Source organism: Martes martes (genome assembly GCF_963455335.1).
Source record: "Martes martes genome assembly, chromosome: 1".
Taxonomy (NCBI): Eukaryota; Metazoa; Chordata; class Mammalia; order Carnivora; family Mustelidae; genus Martes; species Martes martes.
Genome location: NC_137888.1, coordinates 29,953 through 57,420, shown reverse-complemented (window position 1 = coordinate 57,420; position 27,468 = coordinate 29,953). Strand labels below are relative to the sequence as shown.

Genomic DNA, 27,468 nt, shown 5'->3' with positions numbered 1-27,468 from the left:
TTTATTATGACTTATATCATGGTCCAGCATATGGTCTGTCTTGGTTAGCATTCTGTGATCGTAATAATGTGTTCTGCACCTGTTTATGATGGGTAATTAGATGACTGGTGTGATAGTGTTGCTTAGATCTATATCCTTGTGTACGTTTATCCTGTTACTTGTTGCTTCTGCACTTGGCATTTTTAGTCTGCACTTTCTGTTAACTGCTACTGTATTGGCCCTTCATCTAGAGACCAGGATACTCACTTATCAATTACAGTACTTTATTTGTAGACTATTTTGGGTTATCTGCAAACACAACCACACTATCTGTGAATAATGAATTTTACTTTTTGAGTCTTTACCTTGTCTTTCTTTTGCCTTCTTGCACTGGGGTAAGACCACTGTACACAGCTGGACAGAAGTTATGGAGGACACCCTCGTCTTCTTCCTGAATCCAGGTGAAAGCACTCACTCTTTTGCTTTTATTTGTTTTTAACAGATGTCTGAGATTAAGGTATTCCTTTCTATTTCTAGTTTTGTAGATTTAGTGTGTGTTGAGTATTATGAAATTTTTTTTTCTGCACCATGCAGATGCTCATATGGTTTTTGTCCTATAATCTGAACTGTGGAAATATTTTTAAATTTTAAACCATCCTTTGTTCCTGGAGTAAACCACACTTGGTCATGATGTGTAATCATTTTATCTCCCCCTGGATTGTCTGTGCAGAGTCATGCTGGCCTCCTAGAACCGGCTACAAGTATTACACTTTTCTTTCTTTTCTGGAGGAATTTGTGTTACGCCGGTATCGTTTTCTTCTTGGAAGGTCGGGAGCATTTACTAGCGAAGCCATCTGGGCCTGGAGTGTCCTTTGTCAGGTTCTAAATGATAAAGTCAATTCTCTTAACAAATACGGAGGCATGCAGCTTTCCCAGATACTCTTTTGGGAAGAATTTGTCGTGTTTTTCTAGAAATTTTTCCAATTTGTGATTCGTGAAAATGTTGACCTTGTTTCGTATTGTCAGTTTATTTCGTTTAAAAATGTGCAGAACCTGTGTTGGTCCGCTTTTCTCTCTCGTGTTGACGATCCGTCTTGCCGCTCCTTTCCCCGAGGTCGGACGCACAGAAGCGCCCGCACCCCCGCGGCGCCGAACACCCGCCGCCGCCGCCAGCCCCGCACCCCGAGACGGAGACGCGGGCGGAGATCCAGTCCCGCGCTTCCCCCCAGCCGGCCAGGCGCCCTCCCTTCGGCCCGACCACCCGCCCCCGCCCCACCCCGCGGGCGGGTCGGCACGACCTTGACTCCCCGACGACAGGGCGGGCCCCTCGCCGACCCCGCGGCCGCCGCACACTCGGGGCCCTGAGGTCCCCCAACCTCCGTTTCAGTCTCAGACTCGCCCCCGGTGACGTAGCTTCACCGTCCGTCCGTCCGTCCGTCCGGTGAGGGACGCGGCGGACCCTCCCCGCGCAGACCGGGTAACTGCGGGAAAGCAGCAGAACCCGGGTCCCGCTCCGGAAGTCTGCCTCTTCCGTCACTCACAGTGGGTCTGTGCTCCCCAGGCCAGCATGGGTCCCGGGACCCCCTCACCTCCCCACCCCGAGGTCAGGCCCAGGCCCCGCCGCGAGCCCACCGCCCGCCCGTCACAACACTGGGCTCTGCGTTCCGCGGGCGCCGCGGCGGGAAGCGGAACTCGAGAAGTGCGCCTGCGCGGGGCCCTCGTCCCCGCCCAGAGCCTCCTCCCAGACCGGCCTGAGCGACCGCGCCTGCGTGCGGCCGAAGGCGGGGGCTCCATTCTCCGGACGGAGGGACGGGTACGGACTGCGCAGGCGTGGGGAGCGGAGCCCAGGGAGGGGCTCCGTCCGCGGCCGGCCTGCGCGCATTGCGCCTGCGCGAGCCGAGGGCGGCGGCTCGGGCTGCTGGCAGGCGCCGTCCGCCCCTCCGCACCCGCGGTGTGGACGCAGAGCTCGGCGGAGAGAGGCGGCTGAGGTAGGTTTCCCGTGGCAGCTCGGGCGCTGCGACCGCTCCGAGGCAGGACGTGCCCAGCGAGTCCTTTCCGGGCGCGTGCGTCAGTGGGTCGACCGAGGCCGCGGCCCCCTCGAAGACCCCCAGCCCTCCCGGCTGTGCGCGGGGCGCTCCCCCGGCAGACCGCAGCCTGGGCCACCGCAGGGCCACGCCCCTTCCTCCGAGCCACGCCCACCGCCCCGCTCCCCCTCCCCCCTCCCGGGGCCACGCCCTGCGGCGCCGCGCCCCTTTCCCCAGCCACGCCTCCCCAGAGCCGCGCCCACCTGCCTTCCGGCGGCGCGGGCCCCGGAGCCGCGTCCCGCTGGTCCTCCGCGCGCTGTGCTCCCGCGCCGAGCCCCCGCCCCCTCGTCGCTCCCCCCACCGCACCCGCTGCCGCTGGCCGCTAGTCCCTGGGCATCCCAGGGCCTCTGCCCCCACCGCCCGCTCGGCTGACCTGGCCCTGCCCGGTCCCCCAGGCCCTGCGGGGTCAGGCGGTCCAGCAGCCGCGCCCCGGCGGCCGTCCTCCCCCCCACCCCGGGCCCCAGCCAGGCTTCGCGGGGGAGAAGGGCGCTCGTGCCGCCGGCCGCCAGAAAACCGGCGCTGCGGGGTGTCGGACCGGCGGAGGCGGGTGCGCTTGCGTAGACACGGCCCGGACGAGGACGTGCGGCCGGGCTGCGGCGGGGCCCGAGGCAGCCCTCGCTTCTGCGGTTAGGGTTGGGGAAGAGGCGAACCCGCAAGACCTGCCCCTCCTCCCGGGCCGCCCGCAGCGCCCCTTGCTGGCCTCGCAGCCCCGTTCCGAGCCGGGGCTCGCCCGCCCGGTGTTCCGACGACCGGCGTCCCGGAGGGACGTCCCGAGTCTCGGCCGGCGACGCGCGCGTGTTAGACCCAGACTTGTCGTGTGGGAAGAACCGGTCGTGCGGGGCATCGTGTGGGCTCCGCGGTCGCTGCGAGACAGGAGGACGTGGAGCGAGGAGGGCGACCCTCTTCGAGGTGTGCGTCGTGGCTCCTGTTAGTGCAAACACTTGAAGTCCCGTGGATGACCTTGAAAATAAAACAGCCTGTTTTTTACCAGCAAAACGGGTTTATTCGGAAGTGACAGCAATTGCAGTTTCAGACGTGCAGGCGGGTCTGGCTACTGTCGGAGAGGAGGGTGGGAGGAGCTGCTCTGAAGGAATCCGTTGGAGGAAAGTGAGTGTGGGGTGGTGACAGCCTGCCGCCGGCCGGGCTGTGACACCGTGACAGTCTCCTGTTGGCCAGGCGGTGACACCGTGACAGCCTCCCACCGGCCAGGCTGTGACACCGTGACAGTCTCCTGTTGGCCAGCCATTGACACTGTGACAGCCTCCCACTGGCCAGGCTGTGACACCGTGACAGTCTCCCACTGGCCAGGCATTGACACCGTGACAGCCTCCCACTGGCCAGGCTGTGACACCGTGACAGTCTCCTGTTGGCCGGGCGGTGACACTGTGACAGTCTGCCACTGGCCAGGCATTGACACCGTGACAGCCTCCCACTGGCCAGGCTGTGACACCGTGACAGCCTCCCACTGGCCAGGCTGTGACACCATGACAGCCTCCCACCGGCCAGGCTGTGACACCGTGACAGTCTCCTGTTGGCCGGGCGGTGACACTGTGACAGTCTGCCACTGGCCAGGCTGTGACACGGTGACAGTCTCCTGTTGGCTGGGCTGTGACATAACAGTCTCCCATTGGCTGGGCTCTGACACCGTGACAGTCTCCCATTGGTCAGGCATTGACACCGTGACAGCCTCCCATTGGCCAGGCATTGACACTGTGACAGCCTCCCACTGGCCAGGCTGTGACACCGTGATGGTCTCCTGCTGGCTGAGCTGTGACAGTCTCTCACTGGCTGGGCTGTAACACTGAGACGGTCTCCCATTGGCCAGGCTTTGACGCTGTGACAGTCTTCCATTGGCCAGGCTCTGACAGCTCCCGCTGGCTGGGCTGTGACACTGTGACAGTATCCCAGTGAGGGTGGGGGGGCTGTGATACTGTGACAGTATCCCATTGGCTGGGCTGTGTCACTGTGATAGTCTCATTGGCTGAGCTGTTGCCTGGGTAGGAGATCTTCCTCCTGCTGTGGTGGTTAAAATGAGCTCTCTCCGGTTGGGTCTAGGAGTGTGTGGGGGTTAGAACTCCCTGTGCTGGTCCTAACTCCATTTCAAACGAGGGTTCCTTTATTTTCACAGTAGGGAGTTTTAATTGAGGTTCTAGAAAAGATTTGGCGTTGATTTGTTGTTTTAAATCAACCCAGTAATGTAAAGAAAGCTCACAGTGTTCATTCAGTAGGTAAGATCAGCACCTTTGCAGACTAGTGAAGAAAGCGTACTCTTAGAAGTTCATAAATTTTAAATGCTTCCCGTTTCTGTAAAGAATTGTGTTTAAAAAATTTGATCTCTGTTTCATTCTTCCGACACGGTTTTGCTTCTGTTTGGCATACGACCTTTACTATGGTCTTTACCAGAACCTTCGAAGTGAAGCAGATATAACGAAGTGTTTTCTTATTGTCTCTCTTTTTAAAAGTAGAAATGGAGGGGAAAATGGAGTATTAAACGTGGCAGCGATGCGGCAGACCCTAGGAGAACCATGGCCACATCCGGTGACTGCCCCCAAGGTGAACTGCAGGTACTGTCGGTTCTGGTGTGTAAGGACCACGGATACTGCAGAGAGCACGGCTCAGCCACTAGCGGGGGGCCGTGTAGTTGGAGGAGATGCAGTCTTTGTGAGGGTTACACGTGACATTCTGAATTGAGCCGTGAGCCTCCCGCCACGACTCCACCTTCGGCACCTGTGCTGTGACGCACGCACACTGTTTTAGTTGTTTGATAAAGTCCCAGGCATAATATCTTAAAAGCAGGCTGGACACTTTAGAATGATTTATTTATTCATATCTTTTTCTGCCTGGGACATATGTCTAGTTTCACTCAAGCTATTAGTTAAAAAAGAATTACCCTAAATTTCAAGGAATGTTGAATATATAAAATTAAAAACCACATGAATACTCTAGCAAATAATGTTTTTTAAAAAATCAAATATTTTCATAGCTGTGATGTCAATTTTGACATTTTTTTCTCTATTCTTCCAGTGGTTGGTATAATTTCATTTTGGTTTTTATATAGAGGAATTTGATTCATAGTTGTGTCATTTCATTAATCTGTTTTTTTTTTAAGATTTTATTTATGTATTTGACAGAGAGAGAGACAGCGAGACAGGGAACACAAGCAGGGGGAGTGGGAGAAGAAGAAGCAGGCTCTCTGTGGAGCAGGAACCGCCCCCCGCTTATGGGACTTGATCCCAGGGTCCTAAGCCGAAGGCAGATGCTTAAGGACTGAGCCACCCAGGCGCCCCTCATTATTCTGTTTCTTAAAACTAATCATAAAACTTAAATTCTGTGGATGCACTCTTGTTCTTTTGAGAAATTTAGAAAATATTAGAACATTTACAGAATAATATTGTAAACATCAAGTTCATAGCACAGAGAAGTGACAACTTGTTAACATTTTGTTGTGAATGTCTGTGTGTACTTAGGTGTACGTAGTCTGAAGGAGACGTAGGTAAAGCTTGTTCCCTAACCCCAGCCCCATTCCTCTTCCTCTGTTTCCACAGGCAGATACTACTGTGAATTGTGAATTAATCTTTGTGCTTCTGCATCATTTCTTATGCTTTTGTACCTAATATAGGCATCTTTGAACAGTACGTGATGCTGTTTGTGTGCACTTTTTAGAATTTGTCTAAGTGGCGTCATACTCTGTGTCATCTGCAACTTGCCTTTTCCCAATGTTACTTTGGGGGTTTGCCCTTGATGTGTGCGTAGAGCTAATATAGTCCTATGAGACGCTTCTGTAGTGTGCTCCCTGTGTAACCCTCACATCCCGCGGCGTCCCCCACCCCGTGTGACTGTCATGTCCCGCAAAGTGCCCCTGTGTGTGACCATCACGTTCGTGGATTGCACCCCCCGTGTGACTGTCACGTTCTGTGGATCACCCCCTCCCCCTCGGTGTGATCGTCACGGTCGGTGGATCGCCCCCTGTGTGACTGTCACCCTTCTGTGCAGGTCTGTGGCAGTCTTACTAGTGTATGGTTAGGGTTAGGTTTAGGGTTAGGGTTAGAGTTTTAACAGTTTTATCTTTTCAAAGAACTGGTTTTGTCTTTGACTTTCTCTTTGTTCATCTGCTTTCTGTTTTATAGATTTCTGCTTTTTTTTTTTTTTTAAGATTTTATTTATTTATTTGACAGACAGAGATCACAAGCAGGCAGAGAGGCAGGCAGAGAGAGAGGAGAAAGCAGGCTCTCCACGGAGCAGAGAGCCCGACGTGGGGCTCGATCCCAGGACCCCGGGATCATGACCCGAGTCGAAGGCAGAGGCTTTAACCCACTGAGCCACCCAGGCGCCCTGATTTCTGCTTTTATCTTTATTTCTTTCATTCCCTGGGTTTAATTTTCTCTTTTTGTAGCATCTTGTGATGGAAATTTGCAACACTGACGTGAACCTTTCTTCTCTAGTACATGTATTTAAAGCTGTGACTTTTCCTCTGACTGTCAGTTTTCTTGCGTCACACACTTAACTATGTTGTATTTTTATTTTTGATCAGTTAAAATACTTTATAATATGTTGCAGTGGAAATCAGACAGTTTCTGGGCTATTCAGAAGTATGCTATTTCTGGAGATTTAGGGATTTTTATTTATCTTTTTGTTATTTAATTTTGGTTTGCTTATGTTTGGTCAGAAAATATACTCTGTAAAATTTCAGTCTTTGGAAATTTATTGAGGCCTGCTTTGTGGCCTAGTCAGGTGGGCTGTTGTGGTGAACGCCCCACATGCACCCACAAAGAATCTGTTTTCTGCAGTTGGTGGTTTTCTATAAATGTCATTAAGGTCAAATGTGTTATTAGTATTGTTCAAACATTTGTGTCCTTTCTGCTTTATTGCCCATTTGTTGTGTAGGTACTGAGAGGGATGAGCTTCAGAAATTTCCACTATGGCTGTGCCTGGTCGCTCGTGAGTTAAGTGTCTGACTCGTGGTTTTGGCTCTGGTCATGATTTCAGGGTCGTGGGGTCAAGCGCCCCCCCCCCCCCCTTCTGGGCTCTGTTTCGCTCCCTCTGCCCCTCCCCACACTCGCTCAGACACCTGCTCTGTCTCTAAAATAAATAAATAAAATTTTAAAGAAATTTCCACTATGATTGTGGATTTGTCTTTTTTTTTAACTTCCTTTTGAATCTGTCACTTTTTGCTTCACGTATTTTGAATCTGTTATTTGACATACACATTCAGGATAGATTTTACTTTCTAAACTGACTTTTATTTTTGTGAAATCTCTTTTTACCTAGTACTTTTTTGGGTCTTCTGTCTATTTTGTCTTACATTAATACGGGTGTGCCAGCTTGCGTGGTGCACACACACCTGTATTTTGGATCAAAGACCTTATATTTGGGAGGTTTCTCTTGTACAGAGCCTGTAGGGATGTCCTGTCCGTCCCTGTGGGAACCTCTGCTCTTTAACTGGACTTCAGTCGGTTGCCGTGGAGCGGGGTGACTGACCTGGCCCAGTCGGCCATCTTGCTGTTTCCCCTTTCTCCGGTGTCAGCTCCGTTTGGGTTAAGGACATGTTGCCGATAAGGCCGCACTGGCTCCTCTGGGGCTTCTCACCTGTATCCCTGACTGGCGTGTTAGCGGCTCCCCCCAGGTCGCGCCCGCACCCTTCACCGCCCGGTGAGTTGGCGTCCGCCTTCCCGGCGCAAGCCGCCTCCACGTCAGCTCCGCTCCCGCGCCCCGTCCTCACGCTGCTTGTGCTCCTGTCCCACCTGCCGTCAGCCCCACGATAAATGACAGGTGTCTCCTTACTCTACTAAAGGTCTTTCTGACGCAGTATAAGAAATAGTCTTGTCTCCCCACATTCTTGCTTTTCCCGGCCTCGCTACACCGGCCGCTCCGGCAAAAGTTCAAGACCACGATGGCGCCCGTGGCCGCGAGTCGTCGTCGAGGGCGCTTCGCTGCGGAAGTGCGGGCGCCGCACCGCGCGCGAGAGCCTCGCAGGCGCGGGGACGAGAGCTTGTGGTCCAGCCCCGGTCACCCGTCCCCTAGAGATAAAATGTCGTTGCGCGACGGCAAATGTGTGTGAAGGTTGCGGCCGCACCGTGGTAGAGAACCGGGCACCAGGAGAACGTCCACCCGTCCCGGATGACTGAGGCATCAGGACGAATTCCTGCTGTGGAACACTCCACAGTTGCTGAAATTTATAAGTTAGGGTTCTAAGAATTGGGAAGTTTCTCACAAGGTATTATGTTAGTAAAAAGGCAAAATAAAAAAAGTGTCACCTCCTTCTCAAAAAACTGTGTCAAAAGAACAGCTGCGCGTGTGTGAGTGTGCGCATGCGTGTAAGTACACGGCATCGTAATCTGCCATTTCCCATTCAGAAATTTAGCCTAAGAAAATTGTCATGACAGACAAAATGATATTTAAGAAAGTTCGTCTCAGGGGCGCCTGGGTGGCTCAGTGGGTTAAGCCTCTGCCTTCGGCTCAGGTCATCATCCCAGGGTCCTGGGATCGAGCCCCGCATTGGGCTCTCTGCTGGGCGGGGAGTCTGCTTCCCCCTCTCTCTCTGCCTGCCTCTCTGCCTACTTGTGATCTCTCTCTGTCAAATAAGTAAGTAAAAATCTTAAAAAAAAAAAGTTCATCCTAACATAATTCGTAATAGTATAAACTGGAAATAGTTTAAGGGTACCAAACTAGGAAATCGGTTAAATAAGTTATGATAATTCACAGAATATCACCCAATGTTAGGAAGTGGTATTTAGAAATAATTTAACAAGGAGGAAAATTGTTAAGAATATAATAAGTGAGTGTTACACGCAACTAATGAATCATTGGATGCTACACCAAAAACCGATGATGCACTATATGTTGGCAAATTGAACTTAATAAAAAAAAGAATTTAATAAGTGGGACACATATCACAAGGCAGAATTTCATGATCCCAGTAAACACCCTGTACGCACATGCTATGTGTACACTTAAAAAGAGGCCTGGGGGGGTGCCTCAGTGGCTCAGTCAGTTGAACATCCGACTCTCAGTTTTGACTCAGGTCATGATCTCAGGGTCGTGAGATCGAGCCCTGTGTCAGGCTTGTGCTCAGCAGGGAATTGGCTTGAAATTCTCTCTCTTCCTCTCTTGCCCCTCTCCCACACAGGAGTGCTCTTTCTCACTCTCAAAATAAATAAATCTTGGGGCGCCTGGGTGGCTCAGTGGGTTAAGCCTCTGCTTTCAGCTCAGGTCATGATCTCAGCGTCCTGGGATCGAGCCCCGCATCGGGCTTTCTGCTCGGCGGTGAGCCTGCTTCCTCCTCTCTCCCTCTCTGCCTGCCTCTCTGCCTACTTGTGATCTTTGTCTGTCAAATAAATAAATAAAATCTTTAAAAAAAAAAATCTTAAAAATAAAGCCCGAGGGATGCCTGGGTGGCTCAGTTAAGTGTTTGCCTTCGCTTCAGGTCATGATTCCAGGTTCCTGGGACTGAGTCCTGTGTTGGGCTCCTTGCTCAATGGGGGGTCTGCTTCCCCTCTGCCTGCTCTGCCTGCCCGTCCTCCTGCTTGTACTCTCTCTCTCTGACAGTAAATAAAGAAAATCTTGGGGAAAAAAAAAGGCTGAAAAAAATATAAATGTTAACTTGTTAAGCATCGTTATTTCTGACCAGTGGGTGAGATTACAGATGGTTTTAATTTTCCTCTGTGTACACTTGTGCCTCACACATTTTCCAAAGAACATGAATTACGTGTATGTTTAGGAAACTTTGTTAAAAATGTATATATTGGGACGGAGTTGCTGCACTGAACTGGAACACGGGCTTGGAGGTTCTGCCACCTCCAGTGGACGTCTTCCAGACAAGCCTCTTCTGACAGAAAGTAGAGACTGGGCAGTGTGTGGTCTCAGGCTCCCCTTTTGGGTCCCGAGCGTCTGTATGAGCAGCCTTGTGGTCCAAGTCAGGCCATGAGGGTCGGGCCTGGTCACTGGCACCTTCCAGAAGCCTGCCCAGTTCTGTCCTCCAGTCTGACGAGGTCCTGAGAGCATGAGGCCCAGAAACAGGTCTTCTTTCTCTTGGGTCCAATCACCACTTTCAGAAGGAGTTGCTGGTGATCAGTGTCAGTCACCAAGTAGACACTAAAAGTGCCTCTTTCTTACTTATTTGATGTTCTTCTTAGGATGCAAGTAATTTTGTGCTAGAGACAAAAGGGAGAGGTGGAGTAAGGGTGCCCTCGATCCTGCTAGTGAAGATGACCCAGATTGTGGGATTAAACCTGGTCACATGGATCTTCATTTGAAACCCTAACCCTAATAACGAAAGGCTACAGGTTATTAGGACAGACATAGAGAGGAGCCCCATAGTCATCCCCTGTTCTTCCCTTGGCTTTGAGCAGGAGGGAGAAGATCACGTGGAGTGTGGTGACCAGGAGCAGCTCCAGGAGGGTGTGCAGCCCGAGGAGTTCGTGGCCATTGCAGACTATTCTGCCACTGACCAGACGCAGGTAACCCTACACACTTGCTTACATGCAGGGGCCTCGGGCCTTGGGTCCATGTTTTATGGATTTGGCTAAATGGCATGCTAGATGACGGAATTAGGTAAGAATTTTGAAGAAGTCATACCAAAGTTAAGGAAAGAAGTATTCAGATGTTTAGAGCCAGATGAGACCTGTGAGTGACCCTTCTCCTCCTAGCCTAACAAACTCTGATGCCAAGCCTTAGGTGAAAGATATCTGGGTGAGGAATGGGGGAAGGAAGCGCCTGTTGCAGTTTCTTTTTAGAAACCTTGATTTAGAACGTATTCTAGTAAATGAAAATTAAGGCTATAAAATAAAAATACTGACTTGAGGATGGTGGCTCAGATGGTTAAGCATCCGCCTCTTGATTTCAGCTCAGGTCATGATCTCAGGGTTGTGAGGTCAAGTTCAGCATTGGGCTCCATGCTTAGTGCTCAGTGGGGAGTCTGCTGTAGGTCCTCTCTCCCACTCCCTCTGGCCTTCCTCCCACTCCCACTCTCTCTCTCTCTCAAATCAATAAATCTTTAAAAAAGATACTAACTTGAGTGTAGCTTTTTCTACTCTAGTATGTGAATCAGCTGCCACATAGCTGAGTTACAGCGAAGAGGCTACAGAGAAATTCTGTCTTAAGTTGTTCAAAAATGTTTAATCTTTCCTTTAAAAAATATCAGTTAAGCTGTGCTTTCTTTCATGTAGATGTTCTACGAAAGTCTCTAAATGTTGGTATCATTTTCAGAAATTGTGAGTTTGTGTAATTACCCATTGAGTCTTTTTTGAAATAGCTGATTTTGGCCCCATTTTTGGGGGACTTACACTGAGCCACTACTGAAATACCAACTACAGGTTTTTCTTGAATTTTGACTTCTTTGTATGTTTTTTTCCAGCTCAGCTTTTTGAGAGGAGAAAAAATTCTCATCCTGAGGCAGACAACTGCTGATTGGTGGTGGGGTGAGCGTGCAGGCTGCTGTGGGTACATACCTGCAAACCACCTCGGGAAGCACCTGGAGGATTGTGACCCTGAGGACACATGGCAGGATGAGGAGTACTTCGGCAGCTATGGAACACTGGTACGGCTGGGGCCACGGAGGTGGCGGTTTCCTGCCACAGCTTTCAAGTTAGCTTCAGCTGGGCTCCTCCTCTTCGTGGCTTAGAGCAGGGTTTGCAGACGTTTTCTTTGGCTCAGCAGGCTGTGTGGCTCCTCGGCTCTGCCATCGTGGTGCATGAGTTGCCATAAGACCATGAGGAAATGAGCATGGCATGTTCTTTGGATTTTTAAAAAAACAATTAAAAAATGTGAAAGCCATTCTTAGCCGGCAGACCCTACAAAAGCAGGTGGTGGGCTGGAGTGGCCCATGGTGGTGTAGAGATGTTATTTGAGCAATGAGATGAACTTTTCTCAGCATTTAAAAAATAGTAACACATTTTATTTTAAAAATAAATTACAACAGTGTTGCACAAGCCAGCAGTAATACCTCTAAATAACTAGCTTATTAGTTTTTTGGAGTTTTTTCCCAGTTAGGATAAAGACCCATAACTGTATGGTCCAGACAGCCCCTGCTTATATCTTAAAGCTAGATAAAAACGGATGCGTGCAGAATAAACATCACAGACAGAATGTTGAGTGAAAGAAGCAAGACATCAAAGAATAACTTTTTTTTTTTTTAAAGATTTTATTTATTTATTTGACAGAGATTGCAAGTAGGCAGAGAGGCAGGCAGAGAGAGAGGAGGAAGCAGGCTCCCTGCTGAGCAGAGAGCCCGATGCGGGGCTCGATCCCAGGACCCTGGGATCATGACCCGAGCCGAAGGCAGAGGCTTAACCCACTGAGCCACCCAGGCGTCCCCAAAGAATAACTTTTGATTCAGTTATATAAAGTTAAAAAGCAGTGTTCAAAGATGTTTATGAAGGGAAGTGACCAGGGAGCTGGTTCCTCTGGGAGTCAGGATGGTGGTTCCTGTTACCAGGGCGTCTGTGGTGGTGGCAGCCTTAAAAGTAACTGTCATACCAGCAAAGTGGGCTTATTGAGGAGGAGCAGAGGAACTGCAGTCCGGGACAAGCGCCCCGTAACTGCAGGCCAGTCTGGAGAACCAAGGCCAGGAGGCTTTTCCGAAGGAAGGGGGAGTGGGCGGGGCTCTGTGGAATGAAAGCCCTTTGGAGGGCGGCGGCGCTTTTCATTGGCCGCGTGTGGCGGTTTCTCATTGGCTGGACTGTTGCTAGGCCAGGAGAAAACCTTCCTCCTGCTGGCGTAGTAAAGTGGGCTGCTTCCTTTGGAGTCGGCCGTGGTGCGGCGGTAGTGCTGAGCCGGCCCCGCCTCTGCGGCGTCCCTCTCCACTCTAAGTGAGGTTTGCTTTCCTGGCTTTCCTGGCTGCAGCGCTGGGCTGGGAAGGTGTGGGGTGCCGGCAGGGTTCTGCTGTTGCTTGCACGAGTGTTTGCTATAGAACTGCATCGACAAGCTGTAAGGCACTTTCTCATGTACTTTTTGGGTGGGTGTGTCCTATTTCATGCTTAAACATGTTACAATAAATGAAACCCCCCCGATGTATGTATACGATTAGAGCTTTCAAACTTTTTTTTCTGAAAGATTTTATTTATTTCTTTATTTGTCAGGAAGAGAGAGAGAGAGCACAAGCAGGGGGAGCAGCAGGCAGAGGAAGAAGCAGACTCCCTGCTGAGCAGGGAGCCTGACGTGGGACTCGATCCCAGGATGCTGGGATCATGATCCAAGCTGAAGGCAGACACCTAACTGAGCCACTCAGGCGTCCGTAGAGCTTTCAGGCTATTAAGAGTGTTTTATTGATTTTAAAAGGACCCTGTTGCTGGTTTGCTTATTTAACAGCTTTGCCCCATGACAAGCAGTGCTGTAATGGGTTTCCTCTTATAGAAACCTTGCTAAACTTCTGCTAGAATTTCTCTTGGGTAAATTTGTAGGGTGTATGTGTTTTTTCACTTTGGCGGGTCTTGCCAGTTTGCCCTCCAGAAAGATTGGCAACTCTACGCCACCAGTGAACATGAATGCTTGTTTCACAACCACACATCGCTAAAGGAAATACAGATCTCTCATCTTAAAGATGAAATATGGTATTTCTTGATTTTGGTTTCCATTTTTAAAGTCAGATTGGTCATCTTCTATATCTTGTTGGCCTTTTCTGTTTCTTCTTTTTTTGGTAAACTTTCATGTAATTTGCTCATTTTTCTTTTTATTTTTGTCGACTTATATGTGCACCTTAGCATCCTAGTTCTGACTTTCTGTCACGGTGGACTACTCAGGTGGGATGGCTGAGTCCTGATTGTGTCCTCTCTGACCCTCAATCTGGTTTCTCAGTGCTGAGTGTCTGTGAGGAGCCACGATGGGCTTGTGAAGGCCCTGTGCAGACTTCCTACCTGTGCTGACGAGGTCTGGGTAGCTTCAGTGTCTGCCTCGCAGCCGCCCCTTGTGTACGCTGGGTGTTCTGCAGCTTGAGACCTGAGAAGTGGGACGTGGGGACCAGTGTTGTGGGGGCATCCTTTCTGGGCTCTGACTTCCACCCGTGGCTTCATGAACCATTTGGGGGAGCCTTTCTCTTTTTCTCTGGGGATTGGCGTGATTCCCATGGGGTGTTATGTTATCTTGGGTTTCGTGTGTTTTCCTCCCTCTGGACATGGCTGGAGACCTTGAGCTCACCCCTGTGGGGTCATCAGCTCCCTCCAGAGCTGTAGTTTCATGAGGGGCCAGTGTGCCTCCTCTGGCATCTCTCTTGGTGGATACTTGGCCAAGTGGTACCTGCTGGGGAATTTGGTGGTTCCTCCTGTCTCCAGTGGGAACAGTGGTCAGGAGGGCAGTGTCTGCTCCACTTCCTGAGTGGTCCATCCGCCTGTGTGCTCACCTGGCTCTTGGGGAGGTACAGGGTGAAGCCGTAGGTAGCATCACACTGAACTGGAAGGATTCCAGAAAATTCCATTTCATTTCTTCACTATTGTGTTTTTATATGCCAGCGTATTTAGGTCTTTGGATTTTGTGGTTTTTTTCTTTGTTGCTCGTATTTTTAGGCATGGTGTGGTGGGGTCAAGGGGATTATTAGCTTAGTCTCTGATCTTCTTTCTTAAACCAGAGCTCAGCACAGTTCGTATTACAGGCAATGATTCCTAATGTGTATTTCCGCTAGAAACTTCACTTGGAAATGTTGGCAGACCAGCCTCGGACGACTAAATACCACAATGTTATCCTGCAAAATAAAGAATCCCTGAAAGATAAAGTGATTCTGGACGTCGGCTGTGGAACGGGGATCATCAGCCTCTTTTGTGCCCACTATGCGCAGCCCAAAGCCGTGAGTAAGAAACAGCTCTCCTTCAGCAGCTTCGAGCTGAGTCTGGGGACGTGTCGTCCGCATGCAGAGGCATCATGTTGGTGAAATGGGCAATGTGTTCTTGTGGGCTGAGCCTGTCGGCGGTCATGACCTAGGCCTAATGAGTTACCAGCCGCACCGAGTAGAGTAGGACAGAGCAGAAAATATTGGAGTTGCGTGCGGTCGGATGTTTTTTTGTAACATGCTTATCAGCTAGAGGAACACGTGTCTGTGTGCTGGGGCTGGGCCTCTTGTGTAGGTCACTGTCCATGTGTTATCCCTGCACCAAGCAGGGACCGTCTGGCAGGGACCGGACAGACCACTCTCCATGACGCATGCTGGGGTCCTTTCTCCTCTTCCCTGCAAAGCATGTGTGAGGCTCCAGAGTTGAAGCCTCTGAAATGCCCCTGACACAGGCGGGTGAAATTCTAGTTTATAAGGGAAACTGCAGGACAGTGATCACTGGAGTTCAGATGCTATTCGAACCAAGATGTAACACTCAGGACCTTCCAGTGACAACCTGGGCTTGAAGCTGTCTCAGCCACTGGTACCCTTAAAGTCCGATTGTTCTCAGGCCGGTGTGGGAAACTCTGGGGTATGTGGCTGTGTGTATGGGAGCTGGGCCGCTGGGTCTGACCCAGAGGGCCCCTGCGACGGGTACTTGGTGTGCGTGCAGACTCTTCTGTCCACCGGCAGTCCCCCATCTGTTTTAGGCAGAAGGTGGAGTTAAGATGGGAGGTAGCTCCCTTGTCAGGGCTCCGTCTGTTGGAGGTCTGTCCCTGCTATCCAGCACACTCCCTTCCTTCTGTCACTGTTTTCTTTGAGGCTGCCTCTGGCTTGGCTGGAGCCTTGGGCCCAGGGAGAGTGGATGCCAGGCTGCTCTGTGGGTGGGACTCTTGCTGATGACCCTTCTGTGACATGCAGGTGTATGCGGTGGAGGCCAGTGAGATGGCCCAACACACAGGGCAGCTGGTCATGCAGAATGGCTTTGCCGACATCATCACTGTGTTCCAGCAGAAGGTGGAGGATGTGGTGCTGCCGGAGAAGGTGGACGTGCTGGTGTCCGAGTGGATGGGGACCTGCCTGCTGGTAAGGGGCACCGGGCCACGCGGGATGGCCGTGGGTGGGTGCTGGGCCACGCGGGATGGCCGTGGATGGGCGCTGGGCCATGTGGGATGGCCGTGGATTGTACCAGGGAAGTGCAGATTCCAGGGAGGGGGTGTGGACTGGGTCTGGAGGGGCTGTTGTGAGCAGAACATCTTGGGGAGAGCCGTGGCTGTCGTGCTGAATGAAACCACCTGGTGCTTGTCCGGGTGCTGTCTTCTGTTTTGTGCCGGACGGCCATGAGCCACGACACCCTGCCGTCCGTGATGTGGACGGACCTTGAAGGCATTATGCTAAGTGAAGTAAGTCAGACAGAGACATATCGTATGATCTCATTTATATGTGGAATCTAAAACCAGCAACACAAAACTCACCCACCAGACTCCTAGAAAAAGAGATCAAATTTGTGGTTAGTGGAGGGAGGGAGGGTGAGGGGAGAAAGAATTGGAGGGCTGTGGTTGAAAGGTACAGACTTTCAGGTACCACGCAGGTGAGCACTGGGGCCGTCACATACAGCGTGGCGACCCCAGTGACACTGCTGTGTGATGCATGGGACAATCTTACCAGAGGACCGTCGACCCTCGAACAACGTGGGTTTGAACCGTGTGGGCTCTCTTACACGTGGGATTTTTTTTTTTTTTTGATAAATATAGGACAGTGCTTTATGATTTTAACATTTTCTTTTCTCTAGCTTACTTCGTCAGAACGCAGTACACAATACAAATAACGTAAAATGCCTGTCGACTGTTTATGTTCCTGTTAAGGCTTCAGGTCAGCATAGCCTGTTAGTAATCAAGTTTTCGGGGAGTCAAAGGTTCTGTGTGGATTTTTGACTGCGTGTCAGTGTCTTAATCCCTGCTTGTCTCAAGGTCAGCCGTAGATCTAAGGGTTGTTTTTTTTTAAACTTTTATTTTTTTTTAAAGATTTTATTTATTTGGCAGACAGAGATCACAAGTAGGCAGAGAGGCAGGCAGAGAGAGAGAGAGGAAGCAGGCTGTACTGAGCAGAGATCCTGATGCGGCTCTATCCCAGGAGATCTTAGAGTTCTTATCACAAGTCGAAGTTTTTCTATCTTTTCAGTGTGTCAGTAGGAGGTGATAGATAACCCTATTGTGGTAATCATTTAACAATATATGTAAACCAAATCACCAGGCTGTACACCTTCAACTTGTAATAATCTTAGAGAAAAGCCATAGGTTGGTGGAATTAAAAAAAAAAAAAAGCACAAAAAGCACGTGCAACATGAGTCCAGTTTTGTTTTTAAAAATCATACATAGTGGCGCCCTCGGTTAAGTGTCTGACTCTTGGTTTGGGCTCGTGTTGTGGTCTCAGGGTTGTGAGACTGAGCCCTGCACTGGCCTCCCTGCCGAGCGTGGAGTCTGCCCGAGACTCTCCTCCCTCTGCCCCTGTTCCCTGTGCACTCAGGCTCTCTGCCTCTCCAATACATAAATTAAAAAGAAAATCATACGTAGCACTGACCTTGCTTTAGTTCCCGGTAAGATAGAGTAAAGCACACCCCACCCTGTCTCTCCCACGTAATGCAGCTTTCAAACCAAGACAGGGCCCAGGGAGACGCTGTTGGAGGACTTTGAAAGGCGTATAGGAGCAGAAAGGTTGGGAAGGAAGACCAGGGTTTGAAGTACACTGAGCTGGTCTTGAGTTCATTGTTATTCTTCCTCTGGCTCTCTCCCCCCCTACACAGCTTCAGAAATTTAGATGAAAACCTCCATTCTTCTGAAAACTGCAACCTTCCACACTAACCCACAATGAAGTAGATAACTTGAATAATGAAATAACTAGTACAGATACTGAACTTACAGTTGAAAACCTTCTGAAGAGAGATCTGTAGGCCTAAATTATTTCACTGGTGAAATGTATGAACACATTCTAGGAAAGAGTAACACCAGATCTGAACAATGTCTTTCAGAAAATGGAAGAGGACAGACTTCCCAGCTCACTTGGTGAGACCTGCATGACTGAATACCAAACCCTAACCAAAAACCAAAGCCAGTAACTCCTGTTCGTAAATGCCAAAGTCCTCAGAAGTACTAGCAAGTATAACCCTGCATTACACAAAAGGAATAACATTCTAACAGAGAAGAGGTTATCTTTGGAATTGAAGGCTGGTTCAGTATTTAGAGATGAATCTGTGTGGGATGCCTGGGTGGCTCAGTCGTTGGGCATCTGGCTTCAGCTCGGGTCATGATCCTAGGGTCCCGGGATGGGGCTCCCTGCCCAGCGGGAGGCCTGCTTCTCTCTCTCCCACTCCCCTGCTTGCGTCCCCTCTCTCGCTGTCTCTCTCTCTCTGTCATATTAAAAAAAAAAAATCTGTGTAATCTTTATTAACGTATTAACAGTTTACAAGATAAAACGTGACTCTATCAATTAATGCACAAAGAGTTTGGCAACATTCAAAATATTTTTAAAATTTCTGCTGAGATTTCTTCTTTGATCCTGTATTTGTTTTTTTAGAAATACTTTTTCATTTCTCCAGTGTTGTCTGATCGTCCAGCTGTCTTTCTGTTCTTGATTTCTAGTTTAACTCGTTAGACTGTGGTCTGAGAGCAGACATTGTATGATTCCTCTTCTTTTACATTTGTGAAGATGTGTTTTATGGCCCAGAACGTGTGTCTCTTGGAGAGTGCTCCGTGGGTGTCTGGGAAGGACAGAACATGTCTCTCTTGGAGAGCGCTCCGTGGGGACCCGCAAGGAGAGAACGTGTCTCTTGAAGATGTTCCGTGGTGCCCGGGAAGGACAGAAGGTGTCTCTTGGAGAGCACTCTGTGAGGTCCTGGAAAGGACAGAATGTGTCTCTCTTGTGAGCGCTCTGTGGGAGCCTGAGAAGGACAGAATGTGTCTTATGGAGAGTGCTCCGTGGGGGCCCGGGAAGGACAAATTGTGTCTCTTGGAGAGCGCTCCGTGGGGGCTGGGAAGGAGGCGTATTCTGCCCTTGGATGAAGCGGTTGGTAGGTGTGCAGTACATCCCGGGGTAGGTGGTGGTGGTGAGTTCACTGTGTCCTTGCAGACTTTCTGCCTGTTGGATCTGTTCTTTTCTGGAGCAGGGCTGCCGGCTCCTTCTCTCTCCTAGCAGCTCTCTGTATTTTCCCCTCACACATGGTGCTCTGTTGTTGGGGTGTATAAGGTCTTGTTGGAGAATTGATCCCTTTGTCATTATGTTATGCCCCTTTTTGTCTCTGATAACTTCTGCCTCTGAAGTCTGCTCTGTCTGAAATTAACAAGTTACTCCTGCGTTTTTTTGATCAATGTTAGCATCGTATGTCTGTCTCCGTCCATTTACTTTTAGTTTCTATGTATCAGTATATCTATTTATTCATTTTATTATTAACTTTTTAAAAATATTTCAGTAATCTGTACACCCCATGTGGGGCTCAAACTCATGACCCTGAGATCTAGAGTTGCACACCCTTCTGACTGAGCCGGACGGGTGCCCCGTCAGTGTATTTGGAGTTTCTTAGAGATAGCACCTAGTTTGGTCTTAGTTTTTTTTTCTTTAATTTTAAATTTTTAAATTTTAATAAACATATAATGTATTTTTATCCCCAGGGGTACAGGTCTGTGAATTGCCAGGTTTACACACTTCACAGCACTCACCATAGCACATACCCTCCCGAATGTCCTCAGTCTTCGTTTTTGAACCACTCTGATAATCTCTGTCTTTTAATTGGTATATTTAGACCATGGGCATTCAAAATGATTGTTAATATAGTCGATTAATTTATACACCGTATTGTTACTGTGTTCTATTTGTTGTTCTTTGTTCTTGTTTTTTTCTTACACTTTTTTCTTTTTATGTTGTTTTAAGCAAATAAATAAAGGGAATAATGAGCATAAATTAAGGGTGAGTTAATTTAATCCCAGAAGCATGTTGGTTTAGAACCTGACATGAACATGCTTTGATAATGTAAGCAAGATGCATATTTTCATAAATTGATGTTGTATTCACTTTGTAGACCATTTCCAGCTTTTAAGAAATATTTCTCAGTTGTAATCTCTCTTGAAGCTCACTTTTAAAAAAAATTTTTAATTTTTTTTAAATTCTTTTTTTTTTTTAAGATTTCATTTATTTATTTGACAGACAGAGATCACAAACAGGCAGAGAGGCAGGCAGAGAGAGAGCAGGGGGAAGTAGGCTCCCCGCTGAGCAGAGAGCCTGATGTGGGGCTCAATCCCAGGACCCTGAGATCATGACCTGAGCCGAAGGCAGAGGCTTTAGCCCACTGAGCCACCCAGGCGCCCCAAATTTTTAATTTTTAAAATTTCTTTTCAGTGTACCAGAATTCATTGTTTATGCACCACACCCAGTGCTCCATGCAGTACATGCCCTCCTTAATACCCACCACCAGGCTCACCCAAGCCCACACCCCCTGCCCCTCCAGAACCCTCAGATTGTTTCTCAGAGTCCATAGCCTCTCATGGCTCATCTCCCCCTCCAATTTCCCCCAACTCCCTTCTCTCCATCTCCCCATGTCCTCCGTGTTATTCCTTATGCTCCACAAGTAAGTGAAACCATATGATAATTGACTTTCTCTGCCTGACTTATTTCACTAAGCATCATCTCCTCCGGTCCCGTCCATGTTGATACAAAAAGTTGGGTATTCGTCCTTTCTGATGGAGGCATCATACTCCATAGTGTATATGGACCACATCTTCCTTATCCATTCATCTGTTGAAGGGCATCTTGGTTCTCTCCACAGTTTGGCGACCATGGCCATTGCTGCTATAAACATTGGGGTACAGATGGCCCTTCTTTTCGCTACATCTGTATCTTTGGGGTAAATACCCAGTAGTGCAATTGCAGGGTCATGGGGAAGCTCTATTTTGAATTCCTCGAGGAATCTCCACACTGTTCTCCAAAGTGGCTGCACCAACTTGCATTCCCACCAACAGTGTAAGAGGGTTCCCCTTTCTCCACATCCTCTCCAACACACATTGTTTCCTGTCTTGTTAATTTTGGCCATTCTAATTGGTGTGAGGTGGTATCTCAATGTGGTTTTGATTTGAATCTCCTGATGGCTAGTGATGATGAACATTTTTTCATGTGTCTGATAGCCGTTTGTATGTCTTCATTGGAGAAGTGTCTGTTCATGTCTCCTGCCCATTTTTTGACATGATTATCTGTTTTGTGTGTGTTGAGTTTGAGGTGTTCTTTATAGATCCTGGATATCAGCCTTTTGTCTGTACCGTCATCTGCAAATATCTTCTCCCATTCCGTGGGTTGCCTCTTTGTTTTGTTGACTGTTTCCTTTGCTGCGCAGAAGCTTTTCATCTTGATGAAGTCCCAGAAGTTCATTTTCGCTTTTGTTTCCTTTCCCTTTGGAGACATGTCTTGAAAGAAGTTGCTGTGGCCGATGTGAAGAGGTTACTGCCTATGTTCTCCTCTAGGATTCTGATGGATTCCTGTCTCACATTGAGGTCTTTTATCCATTTCGAGTTTATCTTTGTGTACAGTGTAAGAGAATGGTCGAGTTTCATTCTTCTACACATAGCTGTCCAATTTTCCCAGCACCATTTACTGAAGAAACTGTCTTTTTTCCACTGTATATTTTTTCCTGCTTTGTCGAAGATTATTTGACCTTGGAGTTGAGGGTCCATATCTGGGCTCTCTACTCTGTTCCACTGGTCCACGTGTCTGTTTTTATGCCAGTACCATGCTGTCTTGGTGACCACAGCTTTGTAGTAAAGCTTGAAATCAGGCAACGTGATGCCGCCAGTTTTGTTTTCCTTTTTCAACATTTCCTTAGCAATTCATGGAATCCTTAGTAATTGTATGGAATCCTTCTGATTCCATACAAATTTTAGGATTACTTGTTCCAGCTCTTTGAAAAATACTGGTGGAATTTTGTTCGGAATGGCATTAAAAGTATAGATTGCTCTAGGCAGTACAGACATTTTAACAATGTTTATTCTTCCGATCCAAGAGCATGGACTGGTCTTCCATCTTTTTGTGTCTTCTTCGGTTTCTCTCATGAGTGTTCTGTAGTTCCTCGAGTGCAGATCCTTTACCTCTTTGGTTAGGTTTATTCCCAGGTATCTTATGGTTCTTGGTGCTATATATAGTAAATGGAATCGATTCTCTAATTTCCCTTTGAAGCTCACTTCTTTTTCTGTAATCTGTTTATCTGTTGTCTATCTTCTCTTGCATTGAGGTATAATTAGGAAATCGTAAGATAGCAAAGTATGCAGTATGATGATTTGGTGTTTGTGTACATTACCGACAGCTTCCCCATTGCCCCACTGCCCCATTGAGTTAACACATCTGTCACCTCCTCGTGACGGTGTTGTCATCTGTAGTCACCAGGGTATATAATAGATACTCAGACCTTACTCATTTTATAATTGATAGTTTTTGGCCAGTGTCTCCCTATTTTCCTCACCCCTGAGCTCCTGGTAACCACTTTTTTACTTTCTGTTTCTGTGGGTTCAGGTAAGAAAATTTTTTTTTTTTAGAATTTCACGTGTAAGTGATGGGATGCAGTGTCGGTCTGTCTCTGTGTGGCTCACTTCAGTAGCTGAAGGCCCTCTAGCATCATCCGTGTTCCTGCAGACGGCAGGCTTTCCTCCGTCGCAGGGCTGAGGGGTTCCCCACCGTGTTTGTCCGTGTCTAGAGTGTGTGTCACATGGTCTCAGGTATGTATCTCCCACATTTTCTTTGATCCGTTCATCTGTCAGTGCACACCCAGACTGTTGTCCTGTCTTGGTTATTGTGAACACAGGAGCACAGACACCTCTCTGAGATAGTGGTTTTGTTTCCTCTGGATATAACCCGGAAGTGGGATTGCTGGGTCTCATGGTGTTTCTAGTTTTGATTTCCTGAGGGTCCTCCACACTGGTTCCCACAGTAGCTGCGCCGGTTTATGTTCCCACCAGCGGTGAGAGAGCCTGCCCTTTTCTGCATATTATTCCCAGCATCTGCTATATGTTGTATTATTTTAAAGATTTATTTATTTATTTTAGAGCGAGGGAGAGAGAGCACAGGGGGGAGAGGCAGAGGGAGAGAGAGAGACGCAGACTCCCTGCTGAGCACGGAGCCTGACACGGGACTCGAGCCCACGACCCTGACGTCATGACCTGAACCGAAACCAGGAGTCAGATGCTCAGCCGACTGCACCACCCCGTCTTTCCACCTTTTGTCTTTTTGATAAGTGACGCAAGGGGTATGATGTCACACCTCAGTGTGGCTTTGATTTGCATTCCCTGATGCTGAGTGACACTGAGCACCTTTTCATGTGTCCATTGCTCTTTGTATGACTTTGGAAAACAAGTCCCTTTGTCCAGTTAAAGTAGTTTTTTTTTCTGTTGAGTTGTATGAGTTCCTTGTATGTTTTGCGTTTTCACCCCTTACTGGGTGAAACTTTATCTTTTTGTTGTTGATTTCCTTTGCTGTGCAGAAGCTTTTCAGTTTGATGTAGCCCCACTTGTTTATTTTTGCTTTCGTTGTCTTTGCTTTTAGTGTCTAATCCAAAATATGACTAGCACGGTCAGTGTCAAGGAGCTTATTCCCTGTGTTTGCTTCTAAGAATTTTTTGGTTTTAGATTTTATAATCAAGTCTCTAATCCATTTGGAGTCGATTTTCGTGTGTGTTGTAAGACAGTGGTCCTGTTCCCTCTCGGGCGTGCAGCAATCGGGTTTTCCCAGCACCATCTTGAAGACTTTCTCCTCTCCACATTGTATATTCTCGGCTTCTTTGTTGAAAATTAATTGATCACATATGCATGGGGTAATTTCTGGACTCTGTGTTCTGTTCCATTGACTTACGTGTCTGTTTTTATGGTAGACCATATTGTTTTGATTACGATAGCTTTATTATACAGTTTGAACCCAGGGAATGTGATGTCTCCAGCTTCGGTCTTCTTTCTCAAGATTGCTGTGTTCATTTAGAGTCTTTGGACTGTTTTTCCTGTTTGTGTGAGAAATGCCATTAGGATTTTGATAGAGATTTGAATTGAATCTGTAGACTGAGAAGTGTGGACATGTAAGCAATTCTGATTCTTCCTGTCCATGAGCAGGGGATGTCTTTCTATTTGTTTGTGTTTTCTTTAATTTCTTTATTCATTGTTTTTTTTACTCTCCTTGGTTAAATTTATTTTGAGGTATTTTAAAATTATTATTATTATTTTGAAAGATTTTATTTATTTATTTGACAGAGAGAGATCACAAGTAGGCAGAGAGGCAGGCAGAGAGAGAGGGAAGCAGGCTCCCCACTGAGCAGAGAACCGGATGCTTAGGACTCAGAGCCTGATCCCAGGACTCTGGGATCATGACTTGAGCCAAAGGCAGAGGCTTTAACCCGTTGAGCCACCCAGGCACCCCAAGGTATTTTATTATTTTTGATGGAACTGCAAATGGAATTATTTTCTTAATTTCTCTTTCTCATAGTTTATTGTTAGTGTATAGAAGCACAACTGATTTTTGCATATTAATGTCGTATTCTGCAGCTTTATTGAATTTGTTATTCTAACGGTTTTTTTGGTGGAGTCTTTAGGATTTTCTATATATAATACGTCATCTGCAAATAGAGACAGTTTTACTTTTTCCCTTCTGCTTTGGATGCTTATTAAATTTCTTTTTCTTGCCTGATTGCTGTGGCTAGGACTTTCAGTACTATGTTGAATGAAAGTGGTGAGAGAGGACATGCCTGTCTTTCACGTGATCTTACAGGAAAGCTTTCTGCTTTTCACTGTTGAGTATGGTGTTAGCTCTAGGCTTGACATATGTGGCTTTTATTATGTTGTGGGATATTCTCCTAATATGTAGATTTTTGGGTTTTTATCATGGAATATAGTTGAATTTTATTAAATGCTTTTTCTGCACGTATTGAAATGACTATATGATTTTTATCCTTCATTTTGTTGATGTGGTATATCACATCTACTGATTTGCTGTATGTTGAATTGTGTTTGCATCCCAGAAGTAAATCCCACTTGATTGAGGGTTAGGATCCTTTTAAGGTACTGCTGGATTCAGTCGGCTGATCTTTGTTTGAGGGTTTTTATACACTAACAGTGTACAGTAGCTTTTGCAGTAGCCCCCAGATGTGAAATACTTAGAAAGGCAACAAGACATGTACAAGTTTTATAGGCCAAAAACTATAAGGTGCTGATGAAAGAGGTCACAGAAAACCCAAATAAATGGAGAGATATAGTGTTCATGGACTGGAAGGCAAACTGGTAATGATGTTCATACACTGGTCTGTAGACAGAATACAGTTCCAGTCAGGGTCGGAGCAGGGTTGTTTGGTCTGTGTAGACGAGCTCATTGTAAACTTTATTGGAAAGTACAGAAACTAGAATAGTTGATACAACTTTTTTAAAATTTTAATTCTTAAATTTTTTCATAAACATATAATGTGTTTTTATTCCCAGGGGTACAGGTCTGTGACTCGCCAGGTTTACACATTTCACAGCACTCATCATAGCACATACCCTCCCCAATGTCCATATCCCCATGACCCTCTCCCGTCCCCCCTCCCCCCAGCAACCCTCAGTCTGTTTTTTGAGATTGAGTCTTTTATGGTTTGTCTCCCTCCTGATCCCATCTTCTTACATTTTTTCTTTTCCTACCTCCCCCCAACCCCCCCACATTGCATCCCCACTTCCTCATATCAGGGAGATCGTATGATAGTTGTCTTTCTCCGATTGATTTATCTCACTAAGCATAATACCCTCTAGTTCCATCCACGTCGTCGCAAATGGCAAGATTTCATTTCTTTTGATGGCTGCATAGTATTCCATTGTGTATATATACCACATCTTCTTTATCCATTCATCTGTTGATGGACATCTAGGTTCTTTCCATAGTTTGGCTGTTGTGGACATTGCTGCTATAAACATTCGGGTGCACGTGCCCCTTTGGAGCACCACGTTTGTATCTTTAGGGTAAATACCCAGTAGTGCAATTGCTGGGTCATAGGGTAGCTCTATTTTCAGTTTTCTGAGGAACCTCCATGCTGTTTTCTAGAGTGGCTGCACCAGCTTGCATTCCCACCAACAGTGTAGGAGGGTTCCCCTTTCTCTGCATCCTCGCCAGCATCTGTCGTTTCCTGACTTGTTAATTTTAGCCATTCTGACCGGTGTGAGGTGGTATCTCATTGTGGTTTTGATTTGTATTTCCCTGATGCCAAATGATGCGGAGTACTTTTTCATGTGTCTATTGGCCATCTGGATGTCTTCTTTGCAGAAATGTCTGTTCATGTCCTGTGCCCATTTCTTGATTGGATTATTTGTTCTTTGGGTGTTGAGTTTGCTAAGCTCTTTATAGATTTTGGATACTAGCCCTTTATCTGGTATGTCGTTTGCAAATATCTTCTCCCATTCTGTCAGTTGTCTTTTGGTTTTGTTAAAATTGTATTTATTGGAGAGAGAGCGAATGAGCCCAGGCAGGGGGAGAGGCAGGCTGAGGGAGATGCAGCAGGAGGGAGAGAGGGAGAAGCAGACTCCCTGCTGAGCAGAGAGCCCGCTGCGGGGCTCTATCCAGGACCCTGAGATCATGACCTGAGCCGAAGGCAGAGGCTCAACCCACTGAGCCCCCCAGGTGCCCCAGCGGATACAATTTTTAAAAGAAGAATAAAATTTGAAGAATTACGTGCCTGACTTTAAAACATAGCGTAAAGCTGTCTGGTAAAGACTGCGGTATTGGTGACAGGACAGACACACAAGTTGATGGCTAAAGTAGAGACATTGATCCCTAAAAACGTGGTTAACTGATCTTTTAAGAGGAAGCGAGATCAGTTTAATGGAGAAAAGATAGTCTTTTCATTGGAAGATATTGGCTCAGTTAGTTGGCCATCCACATGGGAAGAAGAAAAGAAAAGAGAAGAAGAACTTCATTTTTAAGCCTCATACGTTCTTCCAAAAAATTCAAAATTGATTCTAGATCTAATAGCATAGACTGTAAAACTATAAAACTTTAAAAAGAAATTCTTGGGAGAAAATCGTCATGGGTTAGGCAAAGAGTTTTTGGTTGATTCTTAAGTATGATCCGTTAAAGGAAAAGTGCATATGCCAGACTTCATCAAAATAAAAAACGTCTGCTCTGTCAAAGAAAATGAAAAAACATGCTCAGAGTGGGATAAAGTATTTGCAGATCACATATTTAATATGTGTCCTGAATATACAAACAACTCTCAAAATTCAGCAGGAAGAAAGTAAACAACCTAAGTGAAAAATGTGCAAAAGACTTGAACAGAGAGTTTGCCAGAGTATACAGACGGCTGAGAAGGGAACGTGTGAAAAGACAGGAAGCACTGGCAGTCATCAGGGGGACACAGACTGAGGCCGTGCGCGGTGCCACTACTGCCTGCCGGATGGCTGCAGTTGTCGTGATCCCGAGTACTGTGGACCGCTGAGGCTCCCAGCACTGACGCAGCCGCTCTGGGGCCATTGGGCAGTGTCCTCTGGGGGTACTGGTGCGCTTGCTGTGTGACCCGGTGATTTCAGTTCGGGTACTGACACGGAAGCGCCAGCTGTGCCCACACAGAAACCCATACGTGCT

At 47.6% G+C, this 27,468-nt stretch overlaps 1 protein-coding gene across 2 annotated transcripts in view; it reads left to right on the top strand.

Moving 5' to 3' along the window:
- Positions 1–1,811: 1,811 nt before the first annotated feature.
- The window catches only part of PRMT2 (protein arginine methyltransferase 2), a 34,227-nt gene continuing 8,570 nt past the window's right edge, over positions 1,812–27,468 (top strand). The window contains exons 1-6 of one of the 2 annotated variants that reach the window (XM_080802675.1): positions 1,843–1,967; positions 4,529–4,627; positions 10,412–10,519; positions 11,416–11,598; positions 14,674–14,835; positions 15,778–15,942. In XM_080802675.1, the coding sequence (XP_080658801.1) occupies positions 4,589–4,627; positions 10,412–10,519; positions 11,416–11,598; positions 14,674–14,835; positions 15,778–15,942 (657 nt within the window). In that variant the 5' untranslated portion in view covers positions 1,843–1,967; positions 4,529–4,588. Of the gene's footprint in view, positions 1,968–4,528; positions 4,628–10,411; positions 10,520–11,415; positions 11,599–14,673; positions 14,836–15,777; positions 15,943–27,468 lie in introns of both variants that reach the window. The other variant, XM_080802676.1, reaches the window with a different exon arrangement.